At 40.0% G+C, this 15,561-nt stretch overlaps 1 protein-coding gene across 1 annotated transcript; it reads right to left on the bottom strand.

The window, feature by feature from the left end:
* Nucleotides 1-1,302: 1,302 nt before the first annotated feature.
* RB195_007583 (uncharacterized protein) lies at nt 1,303-8,646 on the bottom strand (the record flags this gene model as incomplete). The annotated part of the gene is made up of 13 exons (XM_064181292.1): nt 1,303-1,402; nt 1,528-1,613; nt 1,894-2,001; nt 2,064-2,201; nt 2,911-2,992; nt 3,245-3,515; nt 3,612-3,766; nt 5,466-5,560; nt 7,280-7,433; nt 7,515-7,621; nt 8,240-8,376; nt 8,519-8,570; nt 8,629-8,646. The coding sequence occupies 13 exons, from the start codon at nt 8,644-8,646 to the stop codon at nt 1,303-1,305; spliced, it is 1,503 nt and encodes a 500-aa protein (XP_064038095.1).
* Between the last annotated feature and the right edge of the window lie 6,915 nt (nt 8,647-15,561).

The following is a 15,561-nucleotide window of genomic DNA, read 5'->3' as shown; positions in this document are numbered from 1 at the left end:
TATTTCTACTTAATCCATTTGTTCCTGTTCCTTTCCAACCTTACGTTTACCAAAGGGGACGAATTTCACAAAACTACAACTATTTCCCTAAACATTTCGCAAATGTTCCTTGCTTCATCAAATAGATTCAAATCAATCAATCTCTGTCAATTTGTCCTAAAACAGTAAGAGTTATAGTCGTGGTTTTCTAGCGTACACGTAGCAGTTTGAACAAGATTTATGAAAATCAGAAATATTTTCCGAATCAGCAACAGCTGACCATAAGGTCGAAAAACTAGATTCCGTTTGCTGACCCTCTGGAAGGTATCCGAACAAGTAATACTTCTCCTAAGAGATTAAACATCAGTGAGTTGTAAGAGAGCAATTGCGAAAACTGCTCTTATTTCTTTAAAAAATGGACTAGTTCTTATTTTCGGTATTCCCGACATCAACCACTAAAATACAAAAGAATATAGGGGAAAAATGACGCAAGTGCAAAAAGTGCAAAGTGGAGAAAGGGAAGTGCAAAAAAAGAGGTTTCTACTTTGTTAGTACTCTGCTGGGAGAATACCACAACGGACTACATCGGGGAAGAAGAATAAAAGCCATCATACTCAGCTTTCTAAAAACTATTTGGGTAAAGTATTTGGTAAGCGTATATCTAGGAGTAAACTTTGCAGATAAACAACAAGAGAAGACTTAAAGGAGATGAGAGGAGCAGTATTCTGCGTAGAAGATACAGAAGCACAATAGGGGTTCTGCTATTCCTGCTGGAACTATTCCGATTACAAAACGAAGGTGCTGGTCTTTCAGAATCCGAACAGAACAGATGTGGAATCGGGGATGGTGAGGAGGAATCAGGGATCAAAAATTTTACACAATGATATGCTAGAGTTAATTTTTTCGAAGAACGACACTGTGAAAAATAAAATCGTACAATTCTTGATTTTGACAGTATCAAATCCGTGTAGAATCTGAAGCACCTTTACAATCCGTTCCACATACTACCTCGTCAATGCTCTTCAAGAACAGCTACACGACGAAGCAGACTTCCGAGAAGGACTGTGGGACCGAAAGTACAGGGATCCCACAGAAGTACTACAGACCTTTATTCAACCTCTCACACAAAGGTCATAAGCGACTAAGCTCCGTGAAATGAGAAACCCACGACAAGATTCCTGCTACAGGCACCGGCGCCGAACCCTTCTGTCACTATAACATCATAAGACACATATGTTTGCGCTTGGTAGTTCGGAGTCTTTGCAACGCTTTATCGAATCAACAATGCAACTACTATCACTTCTACTTTTCCCATGTGTATGTTTAGTTTTCAGGTGTTGGACAGAGTGCTGCAATGCAGTTGCTTCGGCAAATTCCACAGATAGCGCCTTGTACGTAGATGTTTTTGTCGAGGATGTTTCCACTATAATAAAAGGTAAAAGAATCTAGTAGCACAGAAACGCGTACTTAACTAATTCAGAAAAGTTTAGAATGATTTCCTAGTACTACGTTTTTGTGTTAATTTATAAATAAACAGAAAATGTTTACGGTGGATCGTAGCGGCAGACTACGAAGGTTTTGGAGGAGCAGCGTTTTATCCCGCATCCGACTTTGTAGGTTTCAGCCCACGCCATCTGTAATACTTTGAGATATGAGTGAAGAGATAAGTTTATTAAGAAGAAAAGATGTTACTTTACACTCCAGTACTGTTTACCGGCGCTTTTCAAATAAACACAGAGAGTCATTCACAAATGTGCTTCATAATAGTCTTTTAGCTATCGTTTTGTCAAAAACCAAGTTTTATACAACGACTGCACTGATTGTGATTATTCCTAGGACTTTGTGAATGTATGCATCGCTATCGTTTCTTGATTTCTAGGAAAATATGGAAAAAAGTAGGGAAAAAAGGCCTACCTGAGTGAAACTCGTGGGTGCGTTTTTCTTCTCTTCTAAGGTGTCAGTGTATTTCAAATTTGATCCCACGGAGGTTGAGGAGATCTGTTCCCACCATGTTCGCATAGACTAAAATGTTTTTTTTCAAGAAAAAAACAGCTTCATGTTATTTACAAGGAAAAACAACTCACCTGCTTAAATGCATCGAGCGCAGTAACCGATGTTGATTTAATGACATGAGTGTTTTGGCCCGAATTCGGACCAGATCCAACGAGACTACACTGATCCGCATACGCTTGAGCCTCCGTTTCCATAGACTCATCGTATTTCTAGAATTGAAATTTAAATCTCCATTGCAACACAAATCGTAGTATTTTCCGAGTTTATCGGAAGTTCAGTATTTTCTCTTGCTCGAACTAAAAGTTTACATTTGCCAGTTACAGACATAGAACGATCTTCTATTGTAGAATTTTCGTTTTCAGTGAGTTCGCTATAGTCCGTAGGTGGAGGTTTCGTCCTGCACACATATGCGAATGATACACGCTAGTTTTGAGAACGTATGGAATTTCTAACGAAGTCCCTCGCTTTGATCTAGTTGACTTAATCAACGGGCTAGTGTTATCGGCTGTCGCAGTAAGCCGCATCTTCGCCGAAGCATATCGTCCTTGAGTCCAGCTCCGCTGAACCTCCTCGATCTACAGCAAGAGTTCGCAGAGAATCCATCCATTCATCAGTGCTGCCTGGCCTGCAGGTTTTGGCGACGCACGTGGACAGCCTATCCAGGCCCTTTTCAGAGTGCTAAGAGCTGGGAAACTAAACAGACACATATGCGTGGTCCCGGTGAGTCAATACTTCACGTATTATTTGGGTAAAGAAGTCTAAAACACTTCCAGGAACTGTATTTGTTGTTTTTTAATTTAAATTTAGTTTTTTTTTTAAATTTTATGTTTTTTTTTAATTTTTAACAGCACCAAAAAATAGCCCATTAAAATATTTAAGTAGTAAAAATTCCAAACTGTTTCATAACTCATCACTTACCATTGTGAGCATATTGGTAGCTGTTGGAAGATTTGGCTTTCCTACTTTCCCATTTCTAACATACCCTTGAGAAAGCAGTGATCTGAAATCATTTACCACCATATTTGTTATTCGAAGTAAAAAAAGAAGTGTTTCGAAACCACATCACGTATTCAAACAAGAAAATTGGTTCAAAACTACGATTTTCTGCGAAAAAATTCTTTGAGCACTAAATCTTCTGAGATACGACTCATGGAGATGGTTTGGAACTATCTTATAGATGAATACTTTTTTTTTTCGAAAGTAATAACTTTTCCTTTTTATTCAGCTACGAAATCCAAAAATTTTACATCACCTGTAATCGTTGTGCGTGCGAAGTATTTCTTTTCGTATTGTTTCATCCATTTCACTAGCAGCTGTTGTTGGTGCAACAGTCGTTTGTTGTGTATTGGATTCTACCGTAGTCTCGTCAGTAGCCGATTTCACTGTAGTTTCGACTGTAGTCGATGTGACTGTGGTTGTAGTCGAGTCCACCGTAGTTTCAGCTGTTGTCGAGTCCACCGTAGTTTCGTCTGTAGCCGATGTTACTGGTGTGGTGTTTTCTGTTGTGTCTGCAGCCGGTGCATCTGTGGTGGGTGAAAATGCTTAGAATGAACATATTTGTTGGATTCATTGAAACTCAGCACTCAATATTCTAGGGAAGATTATTGCAAGGAACCTGCCTGTTACTTGCTTTAAATCCGTCCCGCAGAGTCCTCCAAGTCCTGACGCGTCACCTGCGGGAATACATTTACCATTTAGGTCGCTACACGTTGTATGGTTGGTACAGCCATCTGTGGTTTCTGCAGGTAAGTACAGCGGTTTCCCCGTTTCAGGACTGAACAAGAAGATTATACGAAACGGTTAATACAACACAGACAAGGTTTTTATTCTAATACTAGATATCATGTTTCGATAAAGGATAAAGTGTCTGGCGTTAATCAAATCCGCTCGGGATGCGCCATCACGTTCACTTCAACTCAGAATCGTTTGAGGTCTAGGAACGTGTAACTCACCTATACAATGACTTGAGGGGGCTAGCTGATGTGTCAAGTTAATGCCTTAATACTCCCAGACAAGCGTGGTACCAATCTATCGACCGCGCAGGGCATGAAAAGTTTGGTGAGCACTAGGGCGGATTCGAACCTCCGATCGATCGTGCAGGAAGCGGAACCCCTAACCGACTTCGCTACACCGGCCCTCACCTTTTGATAATATTCAGTAATAATAACAACGAAGTCCCAAGTCCCAATATAAATTCTGCCTTATAGATCTTCTTTTTTTTGAAAGTGCGGAGCAGTAACAAGAGAAGAATTAAATCGTGTTCAAACAAAATAAAGTGGAAACATAGGTCATCTTTTTCTGAAGTACGAACTCGTATACCTTCATGTATAAGCAGTTCAGATGGTTGAAAAATCGCTGAAATTTCATTTTGATTCGGAAATTTCCAGAAATCTGAGAGTATGCCGAAAACTGCTTTACTTCATTCAAGTTACTCGTTAATGTTCTTTTCTACTTGAACATTAAATTCAAAAAAAATCTAGTAAACTTCAACCTAGAAAGCATGTTTCCTCCAAGGTTCACTGCAGAGCTTCACTTCGGAAACCTCATGAAGAGGAAAATATTTTGCAGAAGTAGTGTTATTTAATTTAACTTAATCCTATCCTTTCCTTTAATTAGTTTTTTTTTCACAGACTTAAACCATGAATGTTTATCTCGGGTAGAGATTATTCACGAACGATCAACCATGCGTCTTTTCATTATTAATACGAACATGCACATCATACAGATCAAGTACGATTCGAGAAGTGCACGATTATAGCAAATATGGGAACATATTGCCCATGTTCGACTTTCTTTAAATCTTGGCATGTTTTTAATTGATTTTCTTGAGCTGTAGCCAGGATTAGTACTGGTCTTCCTTTATCAAACAGCAGCTAAGGTTTCGGCGTTATCGTCTTCGTCAGAGACTGGAAAAGATCAAAGCTATCAAAGATTTATCCTCTCAAGTGCCTCATCACCCTACAGAAAACTCACTCACGCACTCAAACGATAGGTAAACTCAAACAGCAGCACATCGGCCAGGGCTCACCTCATTTACTAGGTCTGGTCACGCCACATAGCACCGCGTATCACAACCAGAGTCACAAGGGTTTCTTATAGGGATCTCACGGCCCGCCACGTAGATCAAAACCTGCATAGGCCTTGATATGGAGGGTGGTCGTTTGCGATAGCAATTCATTCATCCTTCCTGTTCATTTTTGGACATTTGGCAGTGATCCAAAATGTCTCTAGTGTTCTGTGTTCTGTGATCTCGGACTAATTGGATAGTATACTAACTTCTACCTTTCTGTAGGGTGATGAGACGCCTGAGAACATAAATCTCTGATGGCTTTGATTTTTCAAGGTTCTGACGAAGGCGATAACGCCGAAACGTTAGCTGTTGTTTAATAAAGAAAGATCAATTCCAATCTTGGCTACAGCTCAAGATAATCAATTAGAAACTAGGAACATATTGTCATTAAAAAAAGACTTACATGGCGCCGTATACACAGGCCGTAGCGAGACTGTAAGGATCGGATCCACATCGATTGTTATAACACCCAAAGGATATCGATTTGTTGTAAGCTATCTAAAAAGTGCTTAAGAACATTTAATCAGTCTTTAATAGAGTATTTTGGTAGCAACTAATTGTCGGGAAATCGAATGTATTAATCCCAAAAATTCTCGCTGCATCGCATCTGCTACGACCCGCCTACAGCAACTGCAAAAAAGCTACTAAAGGCAAACTCAAATCTTATAAAAAGAATAAGATTGGTGCAGTAAGCAACACAAGTAGGCTTCCTCTCTTTTTCAATCCCTTCCATTACTCTTTTTCTCTCATCTCCGTTTATCAACAATTCATATTCCTTCTCAACAGCTATTTCGACTAACCAATTTGCCACATTTGATTTGTACGATACGTATAAAGAACGTGATGTGAACTGTGCAGTGGGGATTGAGATCTCGATGCTTGATCAGGCAATATAAAAAAGGATAAAGTCACTGGCGTATCAATCCACGTGGGATGGGCCAACGCGTTTCACTGCAGTTCGTAATAGTTGAAGTTTTGGACGTCGTATTGGCCTTTACAATGACTTGCGAGGCCCAGCCGATGATCAAGTCAGTGTTTTTATTCTCCCAAACAAGTCTGGTACCAACTTATCGATGGAGGAATGAAAGGCTTGGTTTGCACTAGGGCGGTTTCAAACCCTTGATCATGTGGCTACAACGGAGTGCGCCACACCCGCCCCGATCAGGCAATATAGCAAGGCTATTTCACTCAACCTCTCTTTTTTCTTCATATTTCCATGGAAAATCCCTCTGTGAGCTAGGGAGACAGAGACTTCACGGCGAAAGAGAAATGAGAGAGAATTCGGAGCCAATTTATTCGCGCAATAGATGCTAGTTAGTCTAATACCATTTCTTTCGCGTTTGACCAACGTACATAGTTTTGGGCCTCCGTTGGTGAGACCGCTTCAGATCGGTGCCAATCATGTGTTGTTGTTGTCGTGTGACGGATACAGAGGAAGCAGCGATGCGTACAGCGTTACAATTGACACGAATTTTTTACATGCCTCCGATTCGGGAAGTCAGGAATTTCAGCCACACCGATTCTCGGTCGCTGATTCAACCAATGAGTTTTATTAGAACCGAAGTGTTGTCAATGACATCCAACTCACTAATTTATTGATTTTTTCAAATTGATTCGTGAGTTAGCAAACATCAACGCTTATAACTCATTGCAGTTATTTTTGAGTACTGTGGTGAAGAGATCCTTGAAGAAAGCACGTACATAAATTTTCCTCACATTTTATGCGAATACGTTTCCCTATTGAAACCTACACAAAGATAGGTTCAAATCAAAGCTATTTTTGAAGAATATCAATATGAGGAATTTTGATTTTCGTAAAAAAAAAATCGGTAGGTCTGGTTCCTTCTCCTATCCTGATGTTTAGAGACAGTGACAACAGAGAACCCCAACCGTTGGATCTCTCGATTCTCGATTGGATCATTTACTATGTACTCATAGCTCGAAAGCACTGCCTGCACATTTTTTGGGTCTAACGTCGTTGAAGGACACGATAGTATTATAAACTCGGATATTGAGTCAATTTGACGGATACTTCTTGAATTTTCATGGGAATTTCGTTTCACTCACTTGCTGCACCACAATCCCTCTCTAATTCAAAATAAGTCGACGAGAGTCGCTAAGAATGACTATGAATCTTATTTTATTCAAAAACCGCAGGCATTCATTCTTTTTTTCGCAACTTTATGGTGCTCAGAAGTATTAAATAATAAATCTTACGTTTGCAAATGGCTCCACCGCTTCATCGTCATATATGACATCTGGACCGATTTTCGCATCCTCTACCGTATACCACCATTCTTCAACAGCAAAATTGAAACGATCTTGAACCTTGTCTACGGCGTCTACTATATCATTGTTGACTTTTCTAGTCCTGTTAATAGGATAGAATAAATGTAAACATAAGTTGTTTACGTCACAAATTATTCTTTAACGAGCATAAAATGTTACTCACCAGTAATAGTTTTGACCATATCCGAGTTGTTTCATGTTTAACAAAGGTTTACGTTCACATGTCATAGCAACAGCCATAGCGAGCCCTTCGAGTTGGCAGTTATACTTCTGAAATGTTGCAAATTAATCGATTCTCATCAAAGGAAAAATCAAACTTGTAGAATGTGAATTCTAAAACTCTAACGCGACAATTGTGCTGAAATTTTATACGTAGTATTAGAAAATTTGATAGGAGTTTTTTTTTCTCTTTTTTTAAAACACGTTTCTCTGTTAAAGGCATCACCCCACGAATCTGAAAGGTGGTACGGATTTCAGGTGGGTTATGCTCTTACGGGGTCGTAGATTGTGGGAAAGCGGTTGATTCCGTCCATTTCTTCCCAATTGCCGTAAAAAAACGGCTTGAAAGATGCGACTTCGAGCGTTCCGATGCAATCCCGTGTGTCTTTTACCATCGGAAATCCACATCAAGTCAGATTCGTGGGATGATGCCTTTAAAGAAAGGCAACAGTGCCACTACTCTAGCTTTAGCTCTGAGAAGTCAATTCCAAGGATTTAAATAATCATACTGTAGTCTACCCAAAAAGTTTGCAATTATATTAATTTTGATAAATGCAAAAAATATGTATTGTATATAATAAAATATACATAGTATATTTTTGGCATATGTATTCCTCTTTCAATTTTAAGCATTTTTTTCATCGCTGGAAAAAATTCTAAACAACGCACAAATTTGAACAAGCTTTCCGATCCTGGCAGTTTCCCGGATTCTGCTTCTACTTGTCCTTTTGCAAGTGAGAGTCTGTAATCGTTGTGGGTTTTCAAGTACAGTTCCCGATAATCGCCGAGGTTATTTTCGTCGCATGCTGAAAGTTGAGGAACTACCAAGTCAAGTAATATTAGCAACGATATAGATTACCCTTCATGTCTAAGTAACCTTCAATATTTGTAAGATATTAAAACTAGTAGTGATGTTTGAGTTGTTATTTTATTCAAAAAAAACATTACCCTCTAGCTGGGCGGCCATAGGTGGCACAGCATGGTATAGTATCAGTATTACCTAAAAACATCCACACATAGACACTAGTTCCTCAAAAATAAAGTGTTATTGCCGTTACCAGCAGAATGGGAAGCATCGCTGGACGTTGGCAACTGATACACAGCACTATGTGGTCCTGCTTTTATAGCCGCTGACAACGATCTGGTAGGTGATGTTCCGCAGAAGCGATGCTTTCTTATCATTTCTTTGAAAAAGTACAGTTTTTTCCCTTATTGTTGATATTCTTCTTTGTTCGTACTTTTGTGTGTACTTTGAAGTAGTTGAACAACATTTAATTAGGTTCTTTGAAAATGGGTGCTGCTAATCAGACACTCTTAAGAGTTTCAGTTCCTACCTACCAACACAGACACCAACCACGCGCTTTGCTGGTAAGTGAGTAAAAGGATAATGGATAAAGCGGCTAGCTTTAATCAGCGTTCCGCTTCGGATGTGCCCGCACGTTCACTTCAATTCAGAATCGTTTGTGGTTTGGGAACGTGTAACTAGCCTATAATACAATGTGATGGCTAGCCGACGGGTCAAGTCAGTGTTTTTATCCTCCCAGAAAAGTCTGGTACCAATTTATCGACCTCGGAGTGCTGAAAAGCTTCGTGAGCACTAGGGTTGACTCAAAATTCACGATCAGCATACACAAAATATTCAATGACTCTGTCTCAAACGTGATCTTTGGTCGGAATTATTTGTTCTTCTTATTCACGAGCATACTGCTTAAGATTTTTACTCATGCGAATGAGGACGTGAACATAAATCTATCACTTTGCTTCAACACTGAAAACGTCCGAAATTATAGCTATTTATGGCACAGTATAAAATAATTCGTTTACTGATAAATGAGGTTCGATCAAGTTAAAAAGTTATGTTATGCTCAAATCTCACCATCTCTCACAATTGACGTGAAAAAATGACTAAATCTCGCGTGCCACGAAATAATATGTAGTACCTAAGTCACTGGGAACCTTTGGAGTTCTTGTTGTAGATTACCGAACCCAGCGTGGTTCCGTTCATCTTTCCCTAATCGTCGTAAAAACGCGGGCTTTTTTGCTGCGATCCCAGTTGCAACGCACCACCTTCGTGCACGCGTCGCGTCCATGAGCAAGCGGCTGAAGATCGATTATGTCTTTTCTTCAGCTTATTCAGATAAAACCAATGAGTAGAGCAATGCGGGGTGGGGGGGAGGGGGGGGGGATCGGAGTGTGTTCAAGGGAGCGTGTTCTAACGTACTTCGCTGGAAAAACGCCTCTCCCAAGCCGTTTCTTCTCCCCAGCGATCAATGGAAGTTGAGGAGACCCACAATGGATTTCGTACTCCACAATTTGAACTGTACATACGGGCCACCTGTGGCTTTTCCTCCAAGGGAATTTCGAGATATGCTGCCTTTGAAGCGCTTCGAGCATTTCGCGGTAGGAGGATACGCAACTTCTTAACACACTGAAAAAAGTCGGTAACAATTCTGCATAACATTTTTAACAAGCCGATTCTGCCCGGAAAACATCTTGAGTGCTATGATTGTGAGAATCTTGTAAACAGACAGAAACATCATGTGAATGTCCACATTTGGGGAAGAATCTTCAAAGAATGAGCCAACCGCAGTATGACAGCATTTTTGTGTGTAAAACGCCCAGCTCTGGGTATGCAAAGATGTTGCACTCAGACCCCGCTTTGATATATACCTCGATTTCAAGCAGGATCACGTTTCTGGATTTGATCGGTGTGTAGAAGAACAGATAGGGCGGGAGAGCTCTTATTCCAGGTATGCTTTACATAAGCACAAAATGACCGTGCAATTTTCAAAACATATGCTCAAGACTTCTGTAGGAGACGATAGAGGAGTGCAAAATCAGTCACTTTCCTTATTTCAGTCTCAGAACAATATTAAGGCAAAAGTACACACAAGAATCTTTCTACATTTCTATAAATACGTGGGTTCTTTCGAACTAAACGACTAATTTTTTACTCCTGCAAAAAACCTGTGATCTTCTCTACCAAGTTATGCGTCAACAGAACAGTGGAGCAGTGAGACAGTTCCATACAGTACCGATACTGACGACTGCATGAGGTATAACCGGCTCATGTCCGTCTTATGCTAAGTACAGGTGTGTGCGCAGCTGTGGAAGAAGCAGCGCAACGGGGCTAGCGGTGAGGATTGAGGTGGGGTTATCGCTAGCTTCACCCGGACTACCGTGGTGAGAGGAGCTAGCAAGGGTCCCAACTCGATCGGATCGGCTAGCTCCATCATGCCGCTTTGAGATCAGCCACTTATGCAGCTGTACCGAACTTCAGGTCGTCTTGACCCAACTAAACACCGGAGTCTGAACTGGATTGGAGTTATATGAAAGCTGTCGCGTTACCTGCAACCTGTCACTCTGTTCAACCTGTTGTATTATATCATTCCATTCTATAGTTTAGTAAAGTTTATTGTGTGTTTTTTGTTTTTGTTTTTATATCTTTCTGCGAAGGGTTAACTCTATCCGTTAACTTCATTTTATTTGCGTACATCTCTGGCAATGATAGACTGGTTCATTCGCAAGAGTTTTTCACTGCCGTTATAAATTGTTTTCAGTCTGTAGGGAAGAACTCTGGATAAGAACGAATGTTCCTCTCGAGAATCACCAATGTCCAATACGGTATTGATTTATGGAGGTCACAAGTTTGAATTATAGAGCCGAAAAGCAATTGTCTTCAATCAATGCCGATTTGTACGAATTTATCACAGTACACAGAAAACATCGTGCCTGGGGAAGATTTTCTTATTCTCCCTAGAAATTGCAGGTTTTTTCACTAGTCTATTCATTAGGTTTACTTGAATATTCAGCTGAGGATGCCTCTTTGTTTCACGGTCGCCCGTTCGAGGATGCGTGTACATGCAGGGCCCTCATAGGATAAATCGTAATGGGAAGTCGTTCCCAACAGCGTTTTTCGGTGGGGCTTGGGGGACTTGCGCGTGGTTACGCTTATATTCGTAATCGACACCCTGAATCCTATCTTCTTCCGGAGAGAGCATCGTCATCTTCCAGGTATGGTGCTTTTAATTTTAAAAATATCAGAGTGATTTGAACTTCAAGGCTTGAATACCGATCTTTCACATTTCCTGAATAATTCAATTCCAATGGGATATTTATTGAGCATAGGTATGGAGACAGCATTCTGTGGGCCAGGTTCAAGACATTGGAAATACTGTCGTCTTAGTTTAATTTATTTGTTATCACGAAAATCTTTTTTTGGGTTGTATTAAAGTACGAAATAGAACAAAGACATCCAATTGTGTTCAGATAAGAATAAAGAAATTTAATGACCGAATAAAGAAATTTTCGAAGGAATTCGCTCAACAGTAATTCTTATCAGTGGATAAGATAAGGAGACAAAAACAACTGAGGTTTTTCTTACTTATTTACATGCGCTGGAACAATATGGACCTTTCATGAAGATAACTTACGGTTTTTTTTTCTGGTCGACATTCCTTTGCACAACACTAATTTGCAGAAAACCGTTCCAACAAAAATGAACCGATACATATATATTTACCATACATGCTATGTACATATTTATCCATTCTCAGGTGATTGAACTTTTAAACGTTATGAGAGAGGTATGTTTGAGATTTGATTCGAGTGACCATCCACAACGCAGTCTTGATCATCGTTGTTTTTCACTTGGCTATCCAGTTTGCATAGTTCTGGGCCTTAAGTCTTAAAAGTCTTATGAGAAGGCTTGCGAAGCACTCCAGTAAAGCCGTGATTATCTCTTTATCACTCCAACCGTTCAAATTAGTTTGCTGGTTGTCTTTCATCGAAATACTCCTTCGCAAATTAGAACTGTGCAAAGAAAACAGAAACCAGAAAACATGTTATCTTTATGAGATGTCTGCGACTTCGGTTTACAGTTTCAGCAGCAATAAATCAGTTTAGAGGACCTCACATAGTTTCTCCAGTTCTTCATTTTCTGAGATAAGAAGTGTCGTTAAGTGATAAAGTCCCTTTATGCCAGAAATAAAATTTTTTAATCCTTTCCGTGCATAATTGGAGGTCTTGGCTTCCCAATGGACTTTAATGAAAGAAGCGATGTGCTCCACTGAAAACATATAAAACAATCGAACGATTGATAGTGCATTCAATGTCTGTTTGAAGAAGCTTTCTAGACCTGGGCACATATACTAGAATAACAAATAGAAATTGATTTCGTTTAATTTACTTCATCAGATTATAACCATTTACAGAGTGATTCTCAAATGAGGAGGTAATGATGAAAAAACAGTAGCTCATACTAAGAGCAGCTGCATCTCAATGGTGCTGGCCAAAAACAATGATTTCTAGTGGAAAAGCAGTACATAACTTCGACAGATCTACAATGACTTCCACTTGAAAAACTGCTCTCAACTCGAGCGGAGAACTTAAAGCCAGCATACCACGAAACTGAGGTGGTACGGATTTCAGGCGGAGTACTTGTACACGGAATAGTAGATTATGGAGATGATGTGATTCCGTCCATTTCTTCCTAATTGCCGTAAAAAACGGCCCGGAAAATGCTGGCGTGCACAAGACTGACGCGCTCCAATCGAACTCCTTGCAGAAATTAGCGCGCAGGAACGCTCGAAGCCGTATCTTCCGGGCCGTTTTCTACGGTAATTAGGAAGAAATGGACGGAATCACCCTTCTCTTAATAATCTACGATCCCGTAAACGAATACACCAAAGGAAATCCGTACCACTCCAGATTCGTGGGGTGATGCCATTAAATGAAAGGACTATTGCGAGCTCTTCACCTTGTTGGTTTCTAGACATCACTATAAATGAAATACAAATCTATCATCTATCAATCATAAACCATTGAATAAGAATTCTCATTATTTGCGTAGCAAAAGAGTGTTTCTATTTTTTCAGGCTTATCTGGATGGATAAAAACACTGAGTTTATTATGGACTGGTCCATACAAGTTACTGTATATAGCCAATAACATTCGTTCCTAACCTTCTACCATTACGAACTGCAGTGAAATGCGTTTGCGCATCCCAAGCGGATTGATACGCCAGTGACTTTATCCTTTTTATAATGACAGCTAGAAACCACCAAGGAACGATACCCACAGTGGTTCTACGTTTAAATTCTCTGCTTAAGTTTAGAGATCTTCCTTGGAAGTGAAAACAGCTGTTGTACTGTCGGAGCTAACGTTCAACTGACGTTCCACCAAAAATCATCGCCATTTATCATTCATAGCTGGAAGCTGGTCTTCATGTGAGTTATTACTTTTTTTATTACCTTCATTTAAAAATAACGCTGAAAATTGTAACAATCTAATGAATTAAACTAAATTATATACATTCCTTATTTACGTAGTTCAAGACATTGTATCCGCTAGCTATCGTGGTTTATCTTTTCGTGAGTAATGTAATATGTCGACTGATGGAACTGTATCCTGATGCTCTAATGAACTGGGTGGTAAACAGAGTCGAAAGCGGGATTCCAAGAATTCTAGATTTTCGGATGTCCGACTGACGGATGTACTTGGTAAGAATGGAGTCGAGGTGAAGTTTTAGCACGCAGCACACCTCGGCGAAGATGTGCGCAATCACTTCAGGCGGTAATATAAGCCCACTGATTAAATCAACTAATTCAAGACGCTTGCACTTTTGTTTTATATCCTTTTTTTAGAATGATGCAAAGTGTATGCATTAGTAGGCATATAAAACGAAACCTGTTATCCCTAAGTCTTTTTTTTTAGTCATCATCGGTGCGTCAGCAATATAGAAATGGCTGAGATTTTGGTATATACTGTTTGACTTTTATCATTGATGCGGGTGCGTGTAATGTATTAAGTGTAGCTCAAATTCACAACACTACGTAACAGTAGCATCAGATGCAACTGCACAGTTGATGGTTCGAGACTGCTTTGGAATCGACCAAGTTTTTCGCTTCTCCAAAGTTGATAAATTAATATCAGACTTGTTCAGGAGGATAAAAACACTGTGTTGATAGATTGGCTAGATTGCGCAACTTATTGTATAGGCTAGACATGCATTTGTAAACCTCAATCGATTCTGAACTTACGGGAACGCAGTGGGGCACCCCACGCATTTACGATGCAATAAAAGCATCATTTTGGAGTTTGCTTCTCAGAGTACTGAATATAATTATCCGTGAAACTGAAAAGTGACGGGACTTCATCAACTATCCGAAGTCAGGTGTAGCGCAGTCGGTATCACGTTCTGCTGTATACGCTATTGATCTATGGTTCGATATCTTCCTAGTGCCAACCTGGGCTTTGATCCTTCCTAGGTCGGTAAATTAGTACTAATCTTGTTTGATAAGATAAAAGCGCTGACTGATCCCATCGGCCAGACCTGTAACTCACTCATACGCTTACGATTCTGATTGCGGATATCATATTAAATCTGAGCTTCTTCCTATGTAGAGACAGTTATGTAGAGACAGTGGAACCATTACACCGTTTTACATAGACTGATCACAATTTTTGCATGTAGAAGAAACTTACCAACTTTTCAAACATTATGAGATAATTTATGGATTTTCCTGTCAAATATTTCGTGAACCTGCATTGTTTTCCTCTTGAATTACTTAACTTAATTGGCGGGCGGGTGTTATGGCCTAACGCAGCCATCCGCAATTTCGCCGTAAGTGTCTTCTTAGACATATCCGAGCTCCTCCTGCTCGATTTTCAGCTAGAGATCGCATAAAGTCTATTCGTCAGTCGCTATTCTTTAAACAACGGAGCTTTACCTCTTGACTGAACTGCCTGTCAGCACTAAATGTCCCCACCCCGCCATTTACCTCTTTCCAAAGCTTCCTTTTACTACCATGGCGTCTTTTCCATTTAAAGTCTGGGACCATGCACACGACAACTTGGACAACACGACCAGATGCTCTCCTCATAATGTGACCGAGGGAGCAAAGACGGTTTTTTGTGACATTTTCAGAAGACCGGGCAAGATGTTCACGTTTTCCACGTGTCATTCGCCGGTGCAACATATCTAGTTCTGA

This window comes from Necator americanus, chromosome I, assembly GCF_031761385.1.
Source record: "Necator americanus strain Aroian chromosome I, whole genome shotgun sequence".
NCBI lineage: Eukaryota > Metazoa > Nematoda > Chromadorea > Rhabditida > Ancylostomatidae > Necator > Necator americanus.
Note: the sequence above shows the minus strand (reverse complement) of the source record. Positions and strands in the feature narration are given on the sequence as shown.